A 26251-nucleotide genomic window follows, 5' to 3' on the forward strand; every position below is an offset into this window, starting at 1 on the left:
GGAAGGTAGGTAATTGATGAGTGACATGAGGTGGGAGTTGGGGTTGGGGAGATTTGGGGATCCAAATATGACGATTGCTATCGTAGAAGTGTTGGGCTTATAGGAGAGGTTTGGGAATCCACTTGGGGGTTGGTTTTGGGCATGACTCAGGGTTTGATTAAGGATAGGGATCCCGTGGAGAGCGTTTGGGTTTGCATCTGTCCTGTACCTGGTAGGCTTGTGGTTTGCGAATTGGTTGCCCACGAGGGGGACGAAGAGATTTAGGTGCCAGTGGATGAGAGTGAGAGTTGGATCATCGAGGGATCCACAATGCAAATGCGCCCTCATAATAACAGCTCTGTGCTGCTAGAAGATTATTAGGCACCCAATGGGGAGATGGCATGCCCTGTTTGGTTCGGTTAGTTTTGTTAGAAATGTTAGTGTGGTTAGTTTGGTGGTGTGGTCGGTTAGGAGCTTGTGTGGTGTTGGCGATGTGAGAGTGGGTTGCTGCTGAGTGTGGTGGTGGTGAGGGTGTGAGAGGCAGTGATGTGGGGGGGAATGATGAGCGGTCTCTTTTTGAGTGGGTTGGATTTGTGGGGGTGTGGTGATGGAACGATGGTGGGTGGTGGAGAAGGGGCTTTTTGGCATGGGGGAGTAGCAGAGGGTACACTACTAGAGGTTTAGGGCATACCGACGTTAGAATACCGATGCAAATGTCGAACGTCGGTATGTCCGTTGTAATCTTGGAGAAGATAAGTCGGGTGGGCTATTTTCAAAATTTCAAATACCGATGCGTATACTGACATGTATACCGATGCTTTTACCGTTGCGTATACCGACGCATATATCGGGTTGTATACCGGCGTGTATACCGACGCTCATACCGACGCTCGTAAGTTTTTTACAACCGAGAACCTATTGTTCTCTGTTTTTCGCGGCGTCGAATTACATCCAAAGAAGGTATGCGTTTCAGCATCTCCTTCAAGCTTTCCTCTTTTCTCCTCTTCTCCTTCTCCACTTTAACTTATATGCTCTTGCTTTTACTAATATGCTCTTGCTTTTGCTTTTTAGGATATAGGACGTTTAGGGTTTTGTGTTTTTTTTGGCTCTCTATGCATGTTGAGAGCTCTCTATGTATGCATAGATCTCCTAATGCATGCATAGAGATTTTAGGGTTTTGTATTACTTGTGTATTAGTTCTTATTCTTATGTTTAATTTACTAATTACTTTGTTTAATATTTTGTTTTGCAGCTCTTTCACCAATCTTTCACCAATTCTCTCCTTCAGCTTCGCAAAAAAGAGATAGTCCCTCTTTCGATTTTCCTTGTTTATGCTTTTTTCTACGTATTATTGCATCCCTGTTTTGTGGTTTAGGGTTAGTTTAGGGTTCTTGCAAGCTTATACATAGGATTATTGTAAGATCTATGCATAAAACCTATCATAAGCTTGCAATCTCTATGCATAGCCTTCTTGCAAGCTTTATGCATAAGCTCTATTCATAGAGCTTGCGAGCTTGTAAAATCTCTATGCATAAGCTCTATGCATAGGCTCTATGCATAGAGTTTGCAAGCTTATAAAATCTCTATGCATAGGTTTCTTGAAAGCTTGCATGGACATTGTACATAGAGCTTGCATAGCCTTCTTGTTGAAAGCTCTATGCATAGCCTTCTTGTAAGCTTAATTCATAAGCTCTATGTATAGGCTTTATACATAGAGGTTGTAAGATTATGAAAGCTCTATACATAGGGCTTGTAAGCTTATGCAAGATCTATACATAGATTTTATGCATAGAGCTATATGAATCTAGCTGAATGCATGAATTAAGATCTATGCATAAAGCTTAATACATAATGTTTTATGTATAAATCTTATGGATGAGCTTTATGCATAAGGCTTCACATGCGTTATGTTTTTATGCATAAAGCTTTTTTTGATGTAGAGTGCCTTGCATGGATGGAGAGCATAAGCTTTTTGAATGTTTATACTCTCTTATACATATAACATATATTTCTTATGCTCTGTTTTTCCATGCATAAGGTATTCTCTTTATTCATAGAGTTTATATATGTTATCAAGGTAAGATCTCTTATCCATGTAAGACAAGATCATGTTTATTACACCATTGGGTGATGGGATTAAGGGTTAGCATAGTGCATAAGGCTTATAGCATAGAGCTTATGCATAAGACTTATGCATATGGCTTATGCATAGAGCTTATGCATAAGTCTTGCAGCCTTATTATGCAAGCTTATACTTAAGGCTTGCAAGCCTTACTATGCATACGATTGCATAAACCTTATTCATAAAGCTTGCATAAAACTTACGTATAGAGCATTACACATAAGCTTATGTATAGATCATTATGCATAGGCTTTATGCATAAGGCTCTATGCGTTCAGCTTTAGGTGTAGGCTTCTATGCATAGAGCTCAATGTGTAGGCTCTATTTGCAGAATCTATGCATATAGATTTTTGCATAAATGCCTTTATAAATAGCTATTTATGAATAGAGATATCCTCTCTCTCCATCCTTGTTCTAATTATCTTCTTAATTTTGTATGGAGAGAAGATAAGCTAATGTATAAGTTATTTTTAAAACACATGCAACTATACGTAGAGACAAGAGTGGCCTCATCCAAGTGGACTCCACAAAGGTATGGACCAATCAGCAAGATACTTTTGTACGCCCAGAGCATTGTGAGCAGGTTGTCTTTAAAGCGGATCCAAAAGATCCACGCTGGCTATTTGTGGTTCAAGTCGCCCCCCGCAATAAGCAAATTTTTGAAGAATTTGAGCTACAAAAACAGGGTGATGTGGATTCACAGGGTGGTGGGGAGCAGCAAGAACAAGCCGATATCAACAATGAAGAGGAGCAAGAAAATGAAGAGGAGCAACTAGAGCAAGATCCAAATGAAGCTGAAAAACATGTTGAGGAAGAAGACATAGATGATGAGGACATCCTTCATCAAGGGACTTTTAATGATGAGGATGCTGAAATGTACATAGACATAGATCTCTTTGCGGCTACTGATCTTAATGAGGATGATAGAATAGATAATGATTTTTAAAATGATGTATCTTAATGATTATGCAAATAGTTATGACATATTTGTAATGATTTTATGACATTGAAGGTGCAAAGTGATATGGTTTACCATTGTTGTTTAGGAAAGTTAATGCTTGTCATATGGTCCTTTCATTGTTTACCATTGTTAATGTTTACCATCATAATCACTAGTGCAGGTGCAAATTGATATGGTTTTACCATTGTTGTTTATCATTGTTAATGTTTGTCATATGGTTCTTTCATTGTTTACCGTGTAATTTTCATTTCGCACAAGTTTGTCATATGGTTTTTTGTCCAACAGGCCATGGGTGATGACTCACCGCCGCTCGACTACAGTCCTGATTTCTCATTTAATCCTACACCGCAGGGCATGAGTCCCCAGCAGTTATATGGTTTTCTCTCGTCCATGACTCCAGAGCAGAGAGCCATGGCTCAGAGTTATTGGGGTTCTAGAGGAGCAGGGACATCTGTCTCACCATCTGGCTTCCCGACGCAAGTTCCCACACCCGTAGGTACGACAGTAGCTCCCACACCTCATACCACATAGCCTTCCACTCCTCTTACAGCTCGATCTACCACCTCTTCACATAGACGCCGCTCACGTAGTAGGTCTTTAGGGGGAGGTGGTTGTGGTGGTAGTGCCATAGATGCTGTGACACCACCACCACGTGAGCGTCGTCCTTCGCTCTCATCTGTTGATAGCACACCCATAGGTTCACCTTCCACTCCCTGGGATGCACATGACCATGACAACAGCAAGATATACACAATTAGGGATGGGGCACCAATAATGAATAGTGCAGGGAAGGCAATGAAGACACGCATTCGACAATTGTGCACTATACAGTTTCACAACTCTGTCATGACTAAATGGGATCAGCAAGATAAGGAGAAGAAAAATTATATAAATACAAAGATAAAGCAAGAGTTTCAGCCATCTAACCCTATGAATGTCGTCTCTAATGAGTGGATACAGTATACAGCTCGCATTTTGATGGGGCATCGTAGGTCAGAGGCGAGGGATGCATTTAGAGAGGGGAAAGAGAAACCTGTTTGGCTAGATGACAGGGAGTGGGAAGCCATTGCTCAGGAGCTCACAGAGACACCAGAGAGGTTTCAACAACAAAGAGAGGCGGCAAGGGCAAGACTCCAAACAGTAGGGGCTTCTCATCTTGGGAGTGGTGGTTACGAAACCATGCGCCATGAATTCGTAAGTATTTGTAGCAATTTTATTTATCTAAATGTATGTATGTGGGCTAAATGTTGATTTCTAAAAGTTGTAATTGTTAATCGTTTGTGTAGGAGTTGGCCATGAATCGCCCACCAAGTAGGCGAGAGGAGAAGTACGCTCACAAACATGGCCTTGTGGCCTTATTTGAGATGCTTGAAGAAGAAGGAGAGACCGTCAATTGGGAGGCATTACCATGATGTAAGATGACCTTCAAACTATTGGTATATGATCAAAAGATTCTTGAGCATTAATGTTTAATTTTATTTCTTGTTTATCTGAAAAATAAAAAAATGAGCACGGTTGTTTTTGTGCTCTATTTTAGATAGAATGGTGCTGTCTGTTTGCTGTTGTTGAGTCCTGTTCATTGCAGGCAGCCAGGCAACAGCCAGGCAACACTATTCTGTCTAAATTTTTTTTTTGCTATAGCATCGGTATATTCCTCGGTATAGACGCCGGTATTGTTGCCGGTATATGTGCTGGTATACATGCCAGTATTGTCGTCGGTATAGATGCCGGTGAAACGTCGGTATAGACACAGGTATAGACCCCGGTATAAGTGCCGGTGTAGAAGCCGGTATAGACGTCCGTATACTCGTCGGTATAAGCGCCGGTGTAATGTCGGTATAGACCCCGGTATCTTTCCCCAACGCTTATACCGACGTCGTCGTTCCGGCGCAGATACCGGCATTTATACCGATGACGGGGCTTTTTTAGACCCCGTTCAATGATGTCGGTATAAGCGTCGGTATTAGGCTACCATGTAGTAGTGGTATGGGCTCTTCATCCATCATGAGGACCATAACTTGGTCGGAGGCCAACTATAAGGTTGTCATCCGTGCGTCCTAGTTGATGTTGCACCTGCTATGTCCCATCCAACCCCTTTCAAGGAGTATTCCTTGCACATTATTCTTCTAGCCAGGACTCAAAAAGGATGTACTTGATCATGTAAGGAAATGCTTAATGTGCCAAAGAGTCAAGATGCCCATGGGAAACTGTAGCCTCTAGACATTCCGCAGATGAAGTGGAAATGCATCAGTATGGACTTTGTCACACTAGATTACCTTCAGTGCAATCAGGTTACAACTCCATTTTTGTGGTTTGACAGGCTAACCAAAGTTGCCCATGTGATTCCAGTGAAAGAAACATACTCTACAGTGGATGTTGCTAGAGTTTTCCTTAAGGAGATCTTCAGATTACATGGTTTACCCAGGAGGATAGTAAGTGATCGAGATCCTAAATTCACATCGAAATTCTGGACTGCATTCTTTGAAGCAGTAGAAACTTTCTTGGATCTCAGCATATTGTAGGCAGCATCACATAGAACTTCCCCTCCAAGAGATTATTTCCAATGTGGAATAAAATCGTGACTGTGCCCAAGCAGTGAACATGCTGTGATGCCATTGTTGTGACTATGGCATGGGTTTCTTTTAGTGAAGGCTCCCCAAGGGAATGCCATGTTTCACGAGACATCAAATTGTAACTAGCCCCTATATCTACAAGAGCTAATTTTTGGATGAAGCTCGTCGGGGTGGTCATTCCTTACCTAGAACCAAGCCGGCTTCACCTCCCATTCTTTTCTTCAAGGTCGACCACTTGGGCCATACTGACCATGATTTTTTTTTCAAGAAAAGCTTGGCTTGCCTTGCTTTGGTCTCTCTTTGAGTGGCTTGTTTCATATCCTCATGGCCTTTTTTTCATTGTTTCTTGTCGTTGGATGGTTCTTAAGGTGGCTTCCATAAGTGGGCCATAGTAGTGTTTTAATTTGCTTTATCGTTGAATTAACTAGCTGTTTCTATGCCATCAAGTGTCTCACTGCGCACAACACCTTGTGGTGTTATCTCAGTGAGACTAGGAAAGACCCTAGGCCTCCGAGCTTGAGTTTTTTCTTGTGTGTCTTTGTGCTGAATAGGAGGACCATGTCTCCTTCATTCATTTGTTTATCTTTTAGCTGGTCGTTGTTTACGCCTTAGTTTTTCAACAATCATGCTATATACAACTAAAAGGTGTGTTTCATCAAGCTTTTCAAGCTCAAAAAGGTGATAGCCTAGGACGTTTCTTGTGAGCTTCTCTTGCACTGCGATGCGTAAGTTGGGGACTAAGAACTCCATGCATATAACCACTTCAGTACCATAAGTTAAACTGAAGGGGGTAGCGTTGGTAGCTTCCTTGTAGGAAGTTCTATAAGCCCAAAGTTCTATCGACAACTTTTGTTCCCAAATTGCCAGTGGTGGCTGGCCTCCATAGTTTTAGTTAGAATGGCACACAAAACTTTGTTCATGCTCTTAGCTTGGCCATTTGCCTGGGGGTAATAGAGGGAGGAATTTCTATGAGTGACAAGGAACTCTTGTAGGAGAAATTGGATTACATCATTAATGAAATGTGTCCCATTGTCACACTCACGCTCTAGGGGGCAACCAAAGCGTGTGATGACTGATTCATAAAGGAAGCTAACAAAGAATTCTTTGGATAGGCCTCATCAATACATGCAAGCTCTTTGAGACATTTGATCTGTGTGAGAAACTCATCCATCGAGTCTCCCCCACTCATGAATATTTTTGAACTCTAATTGCTTGTGCCAGTAGGCTGTGGTGCCAAGCTTGCTGTAATTTTACATGAACAAGCACATCCCAAACCTTCTTGGTAATTTTGCATGAGCAAATATGAGGGATAATTCTCCTTATTATGGAAAAAGCCTGTGTTGTTGGGGTTTAGCTTAGAGCCGTAATTGCAACTTCTCGTGTGGGTCTACTGGCTCGTCCATCTCGCATCCTCACTTCATTGTCACACAAGAATACTCCTTCGCTACTAAAGGGTTGTGAAGGGAGAGCTCTCAATGGCTTGATGGAGGCAATAAGATATGGGCCTTCATGATGGTTCTCTCTAATAAAATAATGGAAATGAAGAAGCCATTGCAAGAGGGAAACCTACAATCACACCTATCCAAGCATGTAAGGAACACAATAGCATATAAGTAACAAGAAGATGGAAGGAGGAGATCTTGTAAGAAAACTATTGCAAGATAATGATTATCCTTGATTTTTGTCAAAAATGGCTTAAATACAAGTGACTAGTTTTCATGCTAAGCTAGCCAAATTAAAAAATAGTCTGGTCTCTATCATTAGTCTTAAGCAACATGTACACTAAGTTTGTAGGCTTTCCCCATTTGACATTAAGCTCTTGGTAAGGCTTCTTTATATGTTCCAATGCCATCTTATAATAGATAACTACCCATTTGCATGGGTAAGATGGCAAAGTGTCTTACGATAGGTTAGGTTGACCAGAACCATGTTAACCAATAGAGTGCCATAAGATACCCCCTTCCTAATGGTGACCACATCCTCACGTTACACACCAAGTCAGTGGTGAAGACCCCCCTTCCTAATGGTGACCACATCCTCATGTTACCCACCAAGTTGGTGGTGAAGGTGCTGATGATGAGAAGTGGATGGTGTGGCTGGTCTAGGATACGCCATGGAGTTGGTAGTCGTGGTTAGTTAGAGACCTATCTACAACTAGATGATAGGGTCGATAATGACATTAACCGTGTATCCTCCAAGATCAAATGGATAGGCATGGTATACACTCCCAAAGCCATGACTTGTCCACTCAAGGTCCTATTGTTTCGTACTCTCTCTCCTCAACTATTGGTTTGCCACCCACTCAACCAGAATGCAAAAAGTACCTACACATTGGTAGCACTCACAACTTACAAGCTCCATTTGGGTTGGAACTTGGAAAGGTTCACATTATCAGCTCAAGCTTGGGTGCAACAATTGGAAAACACACATTTTGTAGCTCTCTCTCTCTCTCTCTCTCTCTCTCTCTCACACACACACACACACACACACACACACACACACACACACACACACACACACATGCACGCATGTATGCACGCACACACACACACACACACACACACGTGTCACACACACATAGAGTGCAAAAAGAAAGTAGAACCTCCACCTACCCATGTATCCAAACCTCTTGTTTCTTTGTTACAGTGTTGTTAACACATCCCACAGAACAATCTATTCTATTCGAGCTTGCCTGGCTCGGCTCCCAGCCTTCAACAGCTTTGTTATTGGGGTTGTATCTTCACTGGGATTTTCATAGATAGTAGTACCTTCTCATCATAGCTAGGCTACCTTTAGGTTTTAACCCTGTGCATTATCTCCTCTTTTGGTGTTGCCCATAGTCATCCTATGTAGGGATTTAGCTTAACAGTACAACACAGTACTAGCTCTAGTAGGACACCTTCTGCTCCACAATGTGAGCTTTCTTTTTGGAGCTTCTTACATGAGGGGTCCTCTCCCCCCCCCTCTCATTCTAGCTACTAGGCCAAGTTGAGATCCTACCATATCTAGTTCCATAAATATTTGCTTTGGATTCACTCTTTGTTTTTGATCCTTATGGGTGGCTACCTAGTGAGCTTAGAGCTACAAACTTCTCTTCTTTCTCTGTTGATAGATCTAGCATTTCTGTCGTACTTGGTGCCTCCATGTATAAATAACCCCAACAAGCAATTTGAAGGTTTGGATTAATTGCCATGGCCATAGAAACAGAGAGAAAGGGCTTCTTATGGTGGAGCTTTACGAAGCAAAGTGTGACATGTAAGTAGCGGTACACTCATTGAGTCATCGCCTACAAGCAGTCTCCTGTAAGGCTGTAGTAGCAGCACGGCACACAAAAGAGAAGAGGCAAAGTACGCACTACTTACTGTGCTTCTAAGTTCTTACTCACTTGCCTCCATAGCAATGGGCATTGGGAACATTCGAGGGACAGTCATCAAGTCAAAGCTATAAGGTATGGATGGGGTAGATCGATAGATCAAATCATCCTTTAGTACTCATCCTTTAATAACATCAATGTTTTTAATATTATGAATCGTCAAGACCTTATTTTTAGTGATCATGTTAAATGTAACATGATGCACATTCAATGATGGTAGAACTCCTAGCTGTAGTAGTAGTGGTAATCATTGATAATTATCAGTTTTAACTTTCTCAAAGCTCATGAAAAATTTTGAGTGTCAACTCTCACTATCTTAAAAAGAGGGGTGGGGGGGAAGGGGAAACTTCAAAGTGTAGGGGAGGGCATAAGCCTAGTGGCCATATCCCCCACACAAACGCACATGCTTAAGACTTGAGCATAAGGTTGGGGGCAAGTTTGATTTTTGGTGGGCACCCTTGCCCTTCAAAACTGATAGGTATGGTGAAATATAGCAAGTTTTTTAATATTTTAGTGTAACTTTTGATGCGGGCACTTTAAAATTTTGCAAGTATTATGGTACAAAACAAGTGTGACGTGCTTGTCAAAAAGCAACTATGGTACCACTTCTCTACTTCTTAATTTCTATATTCTCGCCATTGTTAGAAGTTTTTGGCGAGCCTAAAATTGAGTGGATGAGGCCTATGTATTTCGCCTTGATCCACTCGGCTCTGCTCAGTGTTGTGCACTCGTCGTTGGAGTCGTAGTAAGAACTATATGATATAGTTGACGATATAGTAAAGATAATCAACAGTGTGTATGCAAGTGACGTGTGTGTGTGTTGCATATAAGCATAATTGTACACATAGCATGTGCTTGTGGTGCATTAGTGTATGGCTCTGGAGATGATGTCTCAAGCTTATGCTCTGACTCGCTTATGTGCTATAACTCCATGGTGTGGCCTCTTCTTGGTTCGGTTTGATGGTATTGCCTGGCACAAGCCTTGTAGATGCTAATATATTCTGAATGTATTCCGCATTGGCTAAAATTCAAAAAAGCTGATTGAATCTACTCTCGTCTTTTTTTTATGTTTTTATAACTTAAAAACCAGTTAATAATGTGATTTTGAATATGGAGAAACCGATTGTAGTATGTACTCAGACTTTTTTCTCACTTGCTGGGAAAAAAAGTTTTTCTCTAAGACTAGTAGGTGCCTAAGAATTCCCTGAACCTGGTCCTGACTTCTCATCAGTTTCACCATTGATAGTGCTGCACAGCCGAGTGCTATATCGGTTTCTTGTGCTTTACTTTTCTCTGGCAAACTGACTTCTGGCCCAGAGCGTGGGCCAAGCTTCTTGTAAAGAAAATTGGAATATGCTTATCATTTATTTAATCAAAAAATCCCGCTGAAATTCTATAAATCAAGCCAAGGTTTCATTGGCTAAGGCTAATTCGCATTTCGAGAATGGCTTATCGTTTAGGGCTGGCCGTCTGCAAGCTAGTCGTTCTCGTGATGATATGCAGCGCAGAAGCTGCTCATGATCATCACCATGGGAGGTTGGGCCGTCGCCTGCACAGGCACAAGAAGTTCCATGTCTTCTTTCACGACTTAGCAAACGTGACGGACATTGAAATCGTTCCAGGCGTGGTGGCGGGCGCCCTCACCACCACGACCGCCCCATTGGGCAGCATCTTCCTGGCCAATGACCCCATCACAACCGGCCCTGAGCTCACCTCTCCGCTCGTGGGCTCCCTCACGGGCACCTCCGTCTCCACTTCCTCCGAGGGTTTCGTCTATTTTGGCTCCTTCACCCTCAGTCTCAACCTGAGCTCAACTATGGGCCTGCAGGGCTCCCTCGCCATGATGGGCCTGTTCTCATTTGGCGCGGCACCCACTCCCACGGCCATTGTGGGCGGCACCGGCAGCTTTCTCTTCGCTCAAGGCACCGTTACCGTTGTGCCCGTGGACATCACAACCTTCAATCAGACGCTACGCTTGGATATCGACGTCTTCTGGCCTCTTTATTAGCTGATATGCCCCACTGGGCACCTGCACTGTGGTGTGGTGTAGCTTCTTGAACAAAGAGTGACTTTTGTGGCACTACATCAATCTAATAAGGGCTTTGATTATGCGCTATGGTAGGATTAAGCTGCACTCGCAACGCCCATTGTGCAAGCAGCGCCTTTAATGTATCGCCTATTGGAGTAAGATGTTCGTATTTTTTGCCTTGCATGTCAGGAAATTAGTGTTAGTTCAATCTGTGCTAGTACAATGCTATCACACGCGTAAGAGAACAATTATGGTTCCTCTAAAATAGAAAAAAAGAAAAGAGTACATAATCACTCATGAGTCATGCTCCGGTCATGTGCATGCAATCAGGGACGAGTTCCTTAAAATTTCAAGTGACAAACAATTTTTCAAGCTACTTTTCATATGACATGAAACTCTAAATTCATACCATTCAACTAGCATGTAATTCATCAAAACGGCAAGCTTCCTTTTTTTAAGTACAAAATTAGATATAATACAGATTGCTTGAATGCTATAATTATCCAAGGTTCATGGGTACCTTGGAAATCTTTCCTTCGAAATCGAAGTAAGTGAGAGCCATTCTCTCGTCAATAGGATTAGAAGGCAAGAAATGGTGCTTCACATGTAAGCTCCATGACACATTGATACTTTGGTCACATGAAGTACAAGGCAAGACCCCAAAGCCACCTCGTTAGGATCAAGCAACATTCCCATTATAGCTGCATCGATTGCATCTTGGTTTTCAGTTCGAGAAGTGCCACTAGTAGCCATCAAGACGATATTTTCCTTCTCAACACCTCTAGTAAACAGCTATAAAAAAGTAACTATTCTCGAAAACTGGAGCCTAGGTTGAATCTGGCAGCTTGCTTTATCTGCCACTTAGGGCTTCCATCAAGACCACATTGTCCTTCTCAACACCTATAAAACGTGCCAAAAAAGCATCTAGTTTTAGAAACTGAAGCCTAAGTTGAATATGGCACAATGGATCACCTTGATTGTTTTGTCAACTATGAGTTTGTTTAATGTCAAAGTGCCAGTTTTATCGTTGCACAAAATGTCCATTCCAGACATCTCTTCGATGGTAGTCATTCTTTTGGTTATGGCAGGCTAGAGCATGGCAAATCCACAATACCATCACTTCACATATCCCAAAATATTAACCTCTAAGAACTACTTCTTAATTGCTATGCTAGAGAAGAATTCAAGTAACATTTCATTTCATTACACCTAGAAATGATTGATAAACATGCCCACATCACCTACCCGTAGAGTCTATGAGAGGAGAAACCAATAGGGATTCCACCAATGAGAAGCATTAGCAAGTTATCTATATGTTCAGTCTTGTATGGAATACATGACTATAATCTCTTCTGCCATCCCAATGCCAATAGAGCATATGCAAAAGTTTCCAATTGCTGTGAGCACCTACAAATAATGGAAATAGTTAAAGACCATATATTAATCCCAAATGCTTTAGATTTTCATATACATGAGGTAGATGATGATTTCACATGCTAGCTTTGCATTCAGAGCTCAAACAACATGATGTGTAGCTTTGCCAAAGAAGCTATGCATGCCAGTGGGTAATCACAAGAGCTTCTATCTCACCATGTTTGCAAGTGGAGCTTGAGTAGACATGTAATACAAAAAAATGAAAAGCTTCTTATTTTAAATACAAATTACATAGAATATAGATTGTAAGTGGAGCCTGAGTAGACATGTAATACATCAAAATGAAAAGTCTTTTTTTAAAAGTATAAGATTATATATAATCCAAATTGCTTAGATGCTATCGTCCAACCATCATGGATGCCCATATGCTATACCCAACCATTTGTCCTATGCCTATTCTTGACTTGTAACCAAGTATATATAAAAAAAATCTTTCCAACAAACCAAAGATGCATCACTTGCAATAAGTGATAACAACATCAATGCATCAAGGGTCTCCGAACACGAGCTGCTTTTTGCAAATTATTCTTTATGGTTTTCTGTCGAGAGAAACCTCGCTCACATGATGTTGTACGTGGGAGAACGACTATGCTTGCTTGCATCAATCCTAGAAGTGTTCTCACTAAGTCTTTGTGCTACCCAAGCATCATGCATACCTCTACCCCTAGCAACTCTATATAACATGCCAATAAAATCCTCTCGTTCACCAAGATATTCCCTAATGTCAATTGTTGAATCATCAACATTAAGCTTGTCAATAAGCCTCTCTAACCATTCTTCAATCTTTTTCTCCCTTTCAATTGCACCTAACGGATAAGCAGATGGATTGAATAGCTTGATCAAATTAAAAACTCCAAGATCGAGATACTTTTTATTCATAGCATCCAAAATATATTGCACAAATGTTCTTCCAACAACACAAATGCATTCAACAAGGGAACCACTTGCATTTCCAACATCCATAGATAATACATTGAGATCAGGACCTGCATCCTCCTCTTCAGAATCACTTGAAGCTCTTGCCCATTTCTTCTTCTTTTTAGCTAATTTTAGAACCGGAACAAATTTTAATACATGCTCATGAGTAAGGCCATTAGAATCAACATAGGTTAGAGTCCCATCTTCTTTTGACATATTCAAAAACTTAGTAAGGTGTTTTGAACTAACACCAAATTGGCCTTCATAAGATATATACCTTCTGGTGAGTTTCTCAAATGTCAAAACTAAATAGCCTTTAATCGTTGTAACATCAATGTTCTACCTCTCAAACTCTATATTCAATTTGTTCAATTCCACGAGAACATCGGCTAGAAGATGCATCATAATCTTCACTTGAAAGATTGTAGCATAGCTCTACCATTTTTTCTTATGCATTCTCCACTGCTCCAATATAGCATGCATTAAGGGAACTATTATTTCCATCACTTAGCCTCTAGATAGCCATCGAATAGAGTGGATTTGTAACACTTTCTAGTCTGTAACATCATAACTCATGCATCAAGTTTCAAAGTTCAACATGTCGATTTATTGATTTCCCTAGCCATGCTTATACCTTGCTTTTGCAACCTTATCAACAAAAGAAAATACATGAGGATTTGATGAAAAACCATCCTTTTCTGCAAGTGCCTCATGATGGAAAATACAATGCACACCCATAATTCGTTAAGTTGATGCTTGGAACCATGCCACTGCACCAGACTTATATCGTGTCATAGTTAAAGCACCATCAGCTGTGCAGATGCAATTAGTTGCTTTAACTCCAAGTTTCTCTCCAAGATCATAGCATGAATAGCATTGTAGATTGCCTCCCCAGATCCATTATCAACCATAAACAATCTCAAAAATTTGCAGCTAAGCTCTCCTTTACCAATCCCTTTTAAGTACAAAATGTGAATAATCAAATGTTTCTCCATATTTCTATATGTACTTCCATCAATGAGGATTGAAAAGAATGAGCTTCCATGAATTTCAACATACAAATCTTTTCTAGTACAATCTCTTAAAGCCATCAAGAACTCCCTTCTAGATATGGGATTAGTATACACACCATATTCATTAGATGTTGGAATGTTAGGAATTCTAAGATCCCTTTGCAACTTTGGGATATTTTTCCAATGCAATATAATTGCATGCACAAAAGTGCACCAACCTCATACAAGTTATGATCCTCGGTTGTTCAGAATGCACCATTGTGTCAATGCCCCCATCTATTGGTCTTTTACCACTTGGATTAGCCTTCAATTTTGCATGGTGATCTGCAACTCTCCTATGATCTGAGGATTTTGCATGCTCATTCAAGGCTAAAAGTTGAATGCTTTAAGATCTGCCCACTATGAAAGTATTTACTCTTGCAGCTTCTTCACACCATATACATGTGATTCGGACCTCATTACAAGGAGACTTGCATAATATGTCCAAGGATGAAGCAGATTCCATTAAGTCCTCCATTTCCTTTAAGGTTTATTGGAAGAAGTCTCCGATGCAATCTCAGTACCAATTTCAAAGTTCCCACCACTACTCTTATGTTTTGCATTGGCTTCACTCCCTCTTGATAAAAAAGAATCTATTTACTCTTTTTGGAGAGTCCTCTATGAGGCACTATGTTGGGACAACTAGCCATGACTCAAAAATAAGAAAAAAAGGCAGACAAGAAGAAAAAAAATTTGAGTATATACCCTAGACCACAAGAAAGGCATTTATATAAGACATTTGTACAAGAAGTGAGCATACCTCAAACCATAAGACATGCAATCATACTACTATAACTAAGGGATGATGGACTAACAAGGAAAATAAGACACAAAATGGAGAAGCCTAATTACTAAAGATAGCTTGGTAAAAACTTGAAAGAATGAGAATAAGACACAAGCCTGGGAATTAGTTGCAGTGAGGTCAAGTCATACGATTCAAATATGATTTGGATATGCTTGCAATGTCCTCCACTAATTACTAGTACTTGCATTCAGCAACATAAAAGTGAGAACATGAAATGCTACCTCGTCTTCCTACTCTTATGCTTGATAGCTAGGACTAGACACTCCAAATTCTTGACCCATAATTCTCTTTCCAATTATGCTCTTGTGATGCACAATCTAACAGCCCAACTCTCTTTTTGGTTGCAACTTGCTCTTAATTGTGTTGTTGCTTGTACAATGGTCATACACCCCTTACCCAGCTGTTATAAAAAATCCATGCAAATGTTCATATTGTGTCACACGGGTATGCTGCTAAGCACACCGTAAATGTAGCTATTGTAGAGTATTGCAAACATCTTTAATTTGTTTTTTTTTTCAAGCCGTCGGGGTCAAAAGCGAGCAAGCCGATGTGCCGTGCAGATGCACTACTAGGCACCCATACAAGGCCACTACACATTGCTAGCCATATAGCTCTATTGTCATCATAGGCAAGGACCTATTTGTATGGTTGGAGAAGATAGGAGTGGTGTGATGATTCATCATAGCATAGTAGAGGGTAGCTTGAATCTAGATTCTTGACTATGCTAGAAGGCTGGAAGCTATGCTGATCATTGGACATCTCACATGTAGCTGGAGCGTGCCTAAGACTTGTGGTTCTCTACAGGGAGCATTTGTAAGTAGCAAAACACTACCCACTTAGAATCTACAGAAGCAAATTAAACCTCACAAGCCCGACTGGCCTTGGCAACCCTAGCCATTAATAAACACCCATGGTCCACCCACATCATTGAATCATCATCAGAACATCTTGTTACTCTCTAAATTAAAGAGTGTGGTATGTCACATGTTGTTGTGTTTCTAAAAGCGATCATCCTTGTGATGTATTTCAAACGTTGGTTTTGTAGTTGGTACCAAAAGTATTGAATGAAAATGTTTTTATTTCAAGTCACTTGTGTAGTTGGGTCCATATTCTTATACCACTTGAGACGTAAGCCTTGGAGGTAGTAGTACTTTGAGGTAGATGTTGCTGTAAGGTAGTTCAGACGTTGGTTTTGTAACTAATACTGTGAGGTACTTCAGAAGCTTGTATGTGAGGTATTTTAGACGTTGGTTTTGTAGAGGTAATGCCGTGAGGTACTTCAAAATCTTGCATGGTTGCTGTGATCGCTTATGGGGCTAGCGCTGGATTTGGTGCAGGCTATGTGGTTGCACTCATCAACGATGCCAACAGACCTCCCCTTCAGGCAATGCCCCAGCGCGAGGAAGATCAAGCCCGAGAGTGGCACGTTGTTGGCTGCCAAAAGTGCCCCCAAGCCCCCCTTAGCATCAGTCCCGCTGTTGCCAAGGTAAGGGTGGTGGGCACAAGGAAGGAGGAGGGGGTCGTAGGGGAGACAGTTCACTAGTGTTAGAGAGGGGGAGAGGCTAGGATGGCTCTAGAAGAGGGTGGGGATAGGTTGGCTTGGGGGTGTAAGGGAAACAGAATTGTGGGGGCCCGATAGCAGCTCACCATCGATGAGAGGGTGGGTTCGGGGGACCTATGTAGTAGTATGTAGCCATCGCATATGGGGCTAGAGCTGCGTTTCGGGTCCAAGGGGCACCATGCCATGAGGGTGTTGGGCACAATGCAACATGCACAAGGAAGGAGGGGGTCATAGGGGAGACGGTTCACTCGTGTTAGAGAGGGGGAGAGGCTAGGATGGCTCTAGAAGAGGGTGGGGACATTCTGGCTTGGGGGTGTTAAGGAAACAGAATTGGGGGGGACCCGGGGGCCCGATAGAAGCTCACCATCAATGAGAGAGGGTGGGTTCGGGGGACCTATGTAGTAGTATGTAGCCATCGCATATGGGGCTAGAGCTGCATTCTAGGGGGTCAAAGGGGCACCATGCCCCCTGAGAGTGTTGGGCACAATGAAACATGCACAAGGAAGGAGGAGACGGTTCACTAGTGTTAGAGAAGGGGAAGAGGCTAGGATGGCTCTAGAAGAGTGTGGGGATAGTCTGGTTTGGGGGTGCTAGGGAAGCTGAATTGTAGGGGCATGCACAAGGAAGAAGGAGGGGGTCGAAGAGGGGAGACGGTTCACTAGTGATAGAGAGGAGGAGAGGCTAGGATGGCTCTAGGATAGTTTGGCTTGGGGGTGCTAGGGAAAAAGAATTGTGGGGGCCGGGGGGCACGATAGCAACTCACCATTGATGAGAGAGGGTGGGTTTAGGGGACCTATGTAGTAGTATGTAGCCATCGCATACGGTCTAGAGTTGCGTTCCGGGCCGAAGGGGCATTGTTTTTTTGGCGAATGAACCGTAACCATCATAGGACATCAAAGGGGCCGATAGTGGACACAACAAGCGCGAGGGGGCATCAAGTAGCACAGAGGCACAAACACACATTGCCGTGTGAGAGATAGAGCATTCTCTCTCCCTTTCTCTCTTACAAGTTGTAGGGGTCATGCACAAGGAAGGAGGAGGGGGTTGTAGGGGAGATGGTTCACTAGTTTTAGAGAGGTGGAGAGGCTAGGATGACTCTAGAAGAGGGTGGGGATAGTCTGGCTTGGGGGTGCTAGGGAAACAGAATTGTGGGGGCCAATAGCAGCTCACCATCGAGATGAGAGAGGGTGGGTTCAGGGGATCTATGTAGTAGTATGTAGCCATCGCATATGGGTCTAGAGCTGCATCAAGGCCGAAGGGGCATTGTTTTTTGGCGAATGAACCGCAATCAGCATAGGACATCAAAGGGGTCGATAGTGGACACAAGAAGCGCGAGGGGGCATCAAGTAGCATAGAGGCACAAACATGCATAGCTGTGTGAGAGATAGAGCGTTCTCTCTCCCTTTCTCTCTTACAAGTTGAAAGCCTGAAGTTATATATTAACCCTAGTTTTAAAAGCCTTCAACGTTATATGGGATTTGTCGAAACTGCATATGTGATAGTTTTGTGAGATTTCCTTCCCTTAAAAAAAGAAGACATACACATTCAGTTGTGATTACACATACAAAAGACCTACTAAAAATTGTGAAATTCTATTTATTTGTGTATTTTGAACACCGAGAGGATACACACACTCGAGAGGATACACACACTCGAGAACGGCAACATCGATGACAACTCACAAATGGATTCAACAAAAAAAGTCAGCAAAAGGAGATAAGCTCTTGTTTTTCTTTTCCCTCCTCATTTGTGATAAAATTTGATAACAACAGTATTGAAAATTCCATCATCACACATATTAATTATTTTGCCAAACTCTTATGATTCATACCTTTGTACTCTTGTCAACATCACCATTGTGAATTCAATGCATAATATTTATACTCAAACTTGCTTTGTTTTCAATGATTCAATATACATTATATTTACATTAAAAGAATATTAATCACATAACATTTGTGGAAAGGAGTGGAGGTTGAGTTTGATTACATTGCATACTCTTGATAGTGAACATAGATGCACACAGAGAAAAGAATATTAATCACATAACATTTGTGGAAAGGAGTGGAGGTTGAGTTTGATTACATTGCATACTCTTGACAGTGAACATAGACGCACACAGAGAAATGCAACACGTAGCATGCCTAGAGAGGAGTCTCAATCAGTGGGGCCAAAGAAAGACAATTTAATTGGAGCTTTTGGGCCATTCGTCAAATTGAGCCGTTGAGAAAAGTTACATGTTTTGGGCTTCTGGAAGAGATGTAGTGCTTTTATTAACCCCGTGGGTGGGTCTAACCAGAAGGGAGTGCCAACCCCTTGTTTTTCGGGACGTTGCACTTACCCTAGTGGTATCAAAGAGGGCTTTGTTTGGTTCTGTTGTTCCAATAACACACACTCTTGGAAAGTAGACACTACAAATGTCATTGGGCCATTAGGTCCTACTCTTGGGGTTTGGTCTTTGGCCCAAGGAAATCCTAAAGGGGAAAAAATGAGTCTATATTTCTCCTAATTATACAAGTGTTGTTTGTTGATATATATATAGGCAGTGATGTGTGTGAACACACTTAGGACCGTCGGGGCACTTTTTCCCTCTTTAGGAGGTTTTTTCCCCCACCGGCTTGCATATACGCCCATTATTCTAGGGCTAACTTATCTTTTGTACATTGACACAATCTAATACATTGTGTGTTGTGTGCATTCTTGCTTCTTCTTCTCCAAGCTTTGTGTGCTTTCCTGCAACCCTAATTCCAACAATTGGTATCAGAGCAGGCATCGGCTCCCAAGGCTACGCAGCCAGCACCCTCCGACTCACGTTCTGCGATTGAGGTGAGCTTTCACGAGCGCTTGCAGGTCCATATACTCTGCATTTGAGGTCGTTTCGGGCTCCGTTTTTGCATTGCAAGTTCTGCATAGGTGTTTTTGTCATTTTCTGCAAAAATTTTGACAGTGTAGTTTTCTGCAAAACAGGCATACGTATTCTATTGTGGACCGTGCTACATAGCACGAGTTGTTCTCTGTTCAGTCTTTGCTTCATTACAGGTAGCTTTTGCATCAGTTTCAGTCAGTGGCCATGGCTGATAACAGCAATGATGTATTTTGCATGTCTGCTGATGATGACAAATTGGATGGAGACAGCAACTACCCACTTTGGGTATACATGATGCAACATGTTTTGGTTGCAAAAGGAGTGCGGAACATTGTGCAGGGTATGGCACTGTGGATGTAGGATCTGTTGAGAATGTTGTAGGTTCTAGTAGCTCTACTGTTGCTGCAGTTTTACCACTGCTGAACAAGCTTGTTGGGATGGTAAAGATGCGCAGGCTCATGCCTTGATTGCACTTTCTGTCAAACGTAACATCACCCCACATATTCGTTCAGCTAAAATAGCAAAACAAGCTTGGGATATTCTAGCTGGTTTGTATGCAGGTCGTAATAACGAGGCAAAAATCTCTTACCTGCGTAAAGAGCTAGAATCAAAGATTATGCACGAATATGATGACATGAATGTTTTTCTTGCTGAGATTAAAGATCTCAAGGAACAGTTGATTTTTGCAGGTGAGATTATTCCTGATCATTCTCTTGTGCAGACTGTTCTCGATGCTTTGCCTGAGTCATATCAGACTTTTTCTTCCACGTGGAGACTTGTCACTGAGGACAGACCTGATGTTGTCAAGGATGATACCTTAGTCAACAAGCCCTTGCAAGAAGCACAGTCCAGGCAAAACAGGGCTAGGCAGCTGTAGTTGATCAGGCATTTGTTGCTGCCCAGCAGAGAAGAAGTGGTAAGGCAGCCCCTTCCACTGTTTCTTCTCCTATTAGTAGGTCTGCAACTTCTTCTCCTTCCACAGGTAGCAACAATAAGTTTGAGAAGGCTCTTGATAAAGGCAAGAAAAAGATCAGGTGCAACTATTGTAAGGCAACTGATCATGTCATTAAGAATTACCCTAAGCTAAAGGCTAAAGAGGTAAATAAGAAAGAGTCAAATACAGCCACAATAGCGGGTGCTTCTACAAATTCAGATTCTGCAAATGTTGTGCAGGATACAGAATGGGCGTTTAGCGTGTATTACCAGTATGACCCCTCTGTACATGATGAGTTTCTGTTGACTCTCATGTATGGTATTTTGACAGTGGTGCTACAAAGCACATTACCTCGCATCGTGATATGTTCACTTGTCTTGAGGTTGTCCCTAATGGGAATACTGTCACATGTGCCAATAATGCTTCTTACCTAGTGAAGGGCATTGGTAAAATTATGCTTACTGCTGCAAATGGCAGTGCTTTCACACTTTCAGATGCTTTGTATGTGCCAGGGATAAAGAAGAATCTATTGTCTGTCTCTCCACTTGCTAGACTTGGACTTGTAGTCAAATTTGTGGATGACAGATGTACTGTTCATGATTTGACTTCTGGTGATACGATTATTGTATCTGCACCTTGTTTCGTGGGCTGTATAGGCTCAATTCTTATGACAAGTGTGTGGAAGATTCCGCAAATGCAGTTTCTGATGAAAAGGCAGTTTCAGATGCAAAACTATGGCATGCTCGTTTTGGTCATCTGAACTTTGCTACATTAGGGAAAAAGGGAGCTCATTTTGGGGCCTTTTACGGTTTGGAAAAATAAGCTCTCAACCAATGAACAGAGGGCCAACGTAACGTTGGAAATTCACAAAAATAAAAGAAAATAGATAAAAGAAACAATATTTTATGTAGGTACAAGCGTGCTACATTAATGTGGAGATTGGTTTTTTATTCTCACAAGATCTTTGGACATGAAGATAGAATCTAGTCTGACATTTTCTCTGACAAGGGCCTTCCCGCTTCCACCTCCCTTTGAACTTTGAATTGTTGTGCTGCCTTTCCTTCGAAAGGTCTACCATTCTACACCACTACCTCATTGTGCAGTAACCTCTTCTTTTCCAAAACTGCTCCCTTGATCCAGTTTGGCTTAGAGTAAGATGTTTCTTGTCAACTATCTGTCTGCCTACTTTCTCTTACTTGAAACTTCACTTTGTTATCTTGTTTACATTACTTTGCTGTGGTTACAGATTCACAAGGTATCCATGGTGAATAAAAACTATGGTCGTTCTTGTGGAAGACGCTCTGTGGATGATAATGCTATGAAGGCAGAATTATACCACACATCCTTACCCCGTCGACCTGCTTCTTCTATTTCTTCGGTAGAGAATTCAAGTACAGTCAAAACGGAAGGAACTTGGGAAAGGTTTACTGTTTCGAAAGGAGCATGGGTGCTCATGCAACCTAGTAAAAGAAAGAGACCCCAGACAAAAAATATTTTCTTGGCATCATGGAAGGGAAGAGTACGAGATTTTAAAATCACCAGAGGAAAGATATCGGTGAAAGAAGTTTTGATTCAGCATGTGTACATGCATAAAGAACTTGTCTTGCGAGACTATCCAAATGATCTTCCGCAACACAGGCCTAATTGTATATTTTTCTATTGTGGTTTTGTTTTTTATGAGGTGCATGGATTTTTAAGACAAAGCTTTCTTTCTTTGCTTATTGATATTCTTGTGTTATTTTATTTCAGATTTATACCCTTCATCGTATGAGACATGGCAAAACATCGATTGTATTCTGGGATTTATAGATGTTTTGCATGGATCGATAGGAGAACAACAATACGAAGGTCGATGTGCAACAGAGCTAGCTCAATCCGGTATATTTTTTACTGATCATTTTTATCAGTTGCTGGACAATGCAAACACACATGGTGTGTTAAGAAAACAAGACCTTCCAGCATGGAATTCAGTGGATTGGCCTCTCCCACATTTTAGTGTTACAGAGGCATATAGAGCCAAGCTTTTCAAAGAAGTACAGAAAGCTCTTAGGCCCAATATTGCCACAAGGATAATAAAAATTTCTTTGTGCATGCCTCTCACAGTTTTTGTAGACTTGTTTAATACCTTTCCAGTGAAGGTTTCAAAAACAATGTTCACAGTTAAAGCAACAAGTCTGGCATGCATGCCACAATTTTTGGATAAAGGTTGGGATAAGAAGACATGTAGTTCAGTGTTTTGTGAGGTTGTCCAACCTTCTATGCAACTGAAGTACATGGTTGCATCACAAAATTTCATTTTTTCTTTTTATTATAAGCGCAGTCGAATGCTAGGTACAAAACTAGTCCCTATGGATCAAGATGAAGATTCTTTTGGTGCAGAAAATAAACTTCTTGATATTGATGTTGTTGAGAATGGTGATGTGCTAGTCAATATCACATTAAGACAATGCTGCTCCCTAGCTCAATTGCGCAATGACATTCTATTTGAGACAGAAGGTTCTATTTCAAAGGACTTTTTATTTATCTACAATAATAAGAAGGTATACCATGTGACTTATCCTAGTCTCATTAAGCACTGCTATTAGTTTACTTTACCCTATTGTTTCATATTGCTTTTTTGCAGGTGCTCAAAAGAAGAGAGAGATCAATAAAATGCAAAGACATTGAAAATTTTAAAATTGAGATAACACAGACTCCATAAACAAAGGTATTATATTCAGAAATGTAAAATTCTGTACAGAAGTGTTTAATTACATATGTAGAACATATTCTTGACAACAATTTTCTATTTATCTACAGGTTGATCTAGAGGCTGCTCTACATGGTCCAAGCTCACCGTATCATCTTTATTTGGAGAATCTACTTTCTGTTGCTCCATCTTGTCGTGTACAGTCTCTTGGTGCTGCTCCATTGTCTCCTCTACTACCCTTGGAGCATCTGTTTGCTGTTGCTCCATCATTTCCTCAATAACATCAGCAGCAACAGGTCCTTGTTCTTGTGGCTTCTCCTCATCAGCACTAGGTCTTTGTTCTTGTGGCACCACATCTGCATCATCTGTGTCATCAAGGTGTATGACACCTTCTCGGACTTTAGAGCTCTCACCTAACTCGACAGTAGCTGGTACAATAGGTTTGGGGAAGGCATACTTCAAAAACTTCCAAATTATATCAGCTCTGAAACTATACACATAGCTCGAGTTGAAGCTATCTTCTCTCATCTGCAATGAGATATGATGATTTAGAACACTTTGTACCAATATCAAATTTTTTGAAGCTAAATGAAAATTATTTTTTCTTACAAGCTCTGGCTGTCCTATCTCAAAATAGCTTGAAAGTATATATTTGGCACTAATCAGCACTCTCCAGCCACAGCTACTTGAATCATCTTGTTGTGGTGTCTGGATAGTTGGAAAGATATGTTAGAAACTGTTAATGTCTGAACAAAATAAAATTATTCAATAAGTTCAAAGGCATAGCATGAAATAGACATCAGTAGAGGGAGCAACTTTCTACCTCTAAATCTATTGGCTCTATTGAATCCAAAAGATTGACATTAGGAGGACACTGATCCAATGCATCTAGAAGTCTTCTAATACAACTGCAATACATATAATTCAGTTAGTGTGCATTAAATCCAAATAATGAAGTTTAAAGTTAAAAATAGCACACAAACCACTTACAATTTAACCTCTCTGTGTGTGTTTCTAAGAGAGTTGAATAAAAAGCATTGCTTCTGCTGGATGTCAATAGAAGCAAAGCTCCAGTGGTCACTGCATAAGGAAAAAAGCATTAAGAAATCAAAGGCTACAAGAGTACTCAATCTTGAAGGAAAATCCCAAAAGAAGCAGCCACACACATACTTGTTATGGTATGGAAGTAGCAAAATATCAACATGATCAAAATCACAGTGTCTGAACCAATTGGAAATATCCATGGGAGTTTCCTTTGGATCTCTCAACTTGAAGGAAATTGCAGGATCAATAATATAAACTGTATGCTCTACAGCATGGTTCAGCCAGCTTCTCATCATGCTACATTGGACAAAACAATAATTAAGGTAAGGTGTAAGGGAGGAGGTACAATAAGGATTGTTTTGCAAACAAATGTAAAATAAAAGACACTTACTAGAGCATTGCAAGAATGATAGTATCTGAGCAATACTCATTCTTATGAGCCAATGCTGCCAAGCATGCTCTTGTCAAGTCAAAATTATTCTCTGAAAAATCATCTTCAATATGGACAACTATGTTAGGGCCCAGCTCCTGCAACCTTCTCTGTATCTGTAGCTCCATCTGTACAGTCTCCACATTTATAGCAGACTTGGATTCCTCTATTTGCTGCTTCAGTGACTCCTCATAAGCAGCTTTCCCTCTGGTGCTCATTGAGTGGGTCACTTCAACAACCTTCACCTTGTCTGCCTTCAATTTCCTTGTAGGTGGAATTAATAATATGTCTCTCATTTTTATGTCCTGCCATTCCACAGGATGGACCAGCTTGTCATACCTCCACCTCACTCTGGACAATGTGTTGAAGTCCTTGGCCATCAGAGTTACCCTGTGAGCATGGGCTGCTACAAGCATTGCATCTTCAAAGTACTTCTCCAGGTAATCATCTGCCATTTCCTGTAAGGAAAGAATGGCAGTCCTGTTCCACCTGAAACCAAGGTGCCAGCTATCACAAATTTCTCTCACTAGCCTCTGGAAAGGTGCCTTGGGGATTGCAAAGCCTATAGCTTTTTGCTGTTTCCTGATCTCCTTTAGCACACCAGCAGAATGCTTTAACCTCTTGGACTTCTGCTGTAGCATGCTCATTGGCTTCCCCTTCCTGCCATGTGCAACTCTTCCTTTTGTAGGAACACTAGATTCCTTGACATCAGCCCCAGCTGCTGCTGCTGCAAGCCCTGGCCCCTTGCCAGTCCTCCTTGCAGTTGCCTTGGTTCTTGCCATCACTCTGAAAAGGTCCATATAAAACAATAGTAAAAGATTAGAAACATGGAGAACATAGAATGATTAAAGAAGGTGATGACAACTTGGATGAAGCAAAATTGAACAATTTGCAACAAAAGGCGATTATGAACATTTGAAATTTGTAACAGCTCAAAATCGCGTTTTTCTGCATAGAAGAACTATGCAGGCTTGAAATGGGTGGATGAAGAAGCATTTTAAAATTTGCAACAAAATGCGATTTGAACTATTTTGAGATTTCTAAAATACCCTCCTCGCGTTTTGCTGCAAATCCTAGAGACAACATACTTTAGCATGCATTTAGTCATTTCAGTGTGTATGCAGCTTGGTGCAACATGGATTGAGCCTATAGACATCAAGAAGTGATCAAACTCTCATTCAACAGGGCCAAATAAAAAGTCTTCCTACTTCTACATGCAGTGGAGAAAATCTAAAAAATGCATATAGTATTTATCATAATATGTAACCTACATCACATCAATCAATTCCTTACCCTAATATACTATTAAACAAGAAGAAGAGGAAAAAGATTTTCTTACTAACCTGGAAGCTATCTGCAAGTGTTCTGTGCTGATGATGAGTATCCTGTGCTGGGTATGAATCTCTGCTGCTGGTCTGGATGCTGATGGTGTGGAGTAGAGAGGTAGAGATGCAAGAGAACTGAGTTAGAAGAGTAGATTA

At 41.2% G+C, this 26251-nt stretch overlaps 2 protein-coding genes across 2 annotated transcripts; both read left to right on the forward strand.

The window, feature by feature from the left end:
- Positions 1 to 3817: 3817 nt before the first annotated feature.
- LOC147623893 (uncharacterized) lies at positions 3818 to 4474 on the forward strand. The gene is made up of 2 exons (XM_086820820.1): positions 3818 to 4256; positions 4349 to 4474. Exons 1-2 carry the CDS (start codon positions 3837 to 3839, stop codon positions 4472 to 4474), a joined length of 546 nt encoding a protein of 181 aa, XP_086676946.1. The 5' UTR covers positions 3818 to 3836.
- Positions 4475 to 10452: 5978 nt separating this feature from the next.
- On the forward strand, positions 10453 to 11178 carry LOC147623894 (dirigent protein 1-like). The gene has a single exon (XM_086820821.1). The coding sequence runs from the start codon at positions 10453 to 10455 to the stop codon at positions 11014 to 11016; it is 564 nt and encodes a 187-aa protein (XP_086676947.1). The 3' UTR covers positions 11017 to 11178.
- The last annotated feature ends 15073 nt before the right edge of the window (positions 11179 to 26251 follow it).

This window comes from Cibotium barometz, chromosome 26, assembly GCF_041138505.1.
Source record: "Cibotium barometz isolate CiBa-2024 chromosome 26, ASM4113850v1, whole genome shotgun sequence".
In the NCBI taxonomy this organism is placed as follows: domain Eukaryota; kingdom Viridiplantae; phylum Streptophyta; class Polypodiopsida; order Cyatheales; family Cibotiaceae; genus Cibotium; species Cibotium barometz.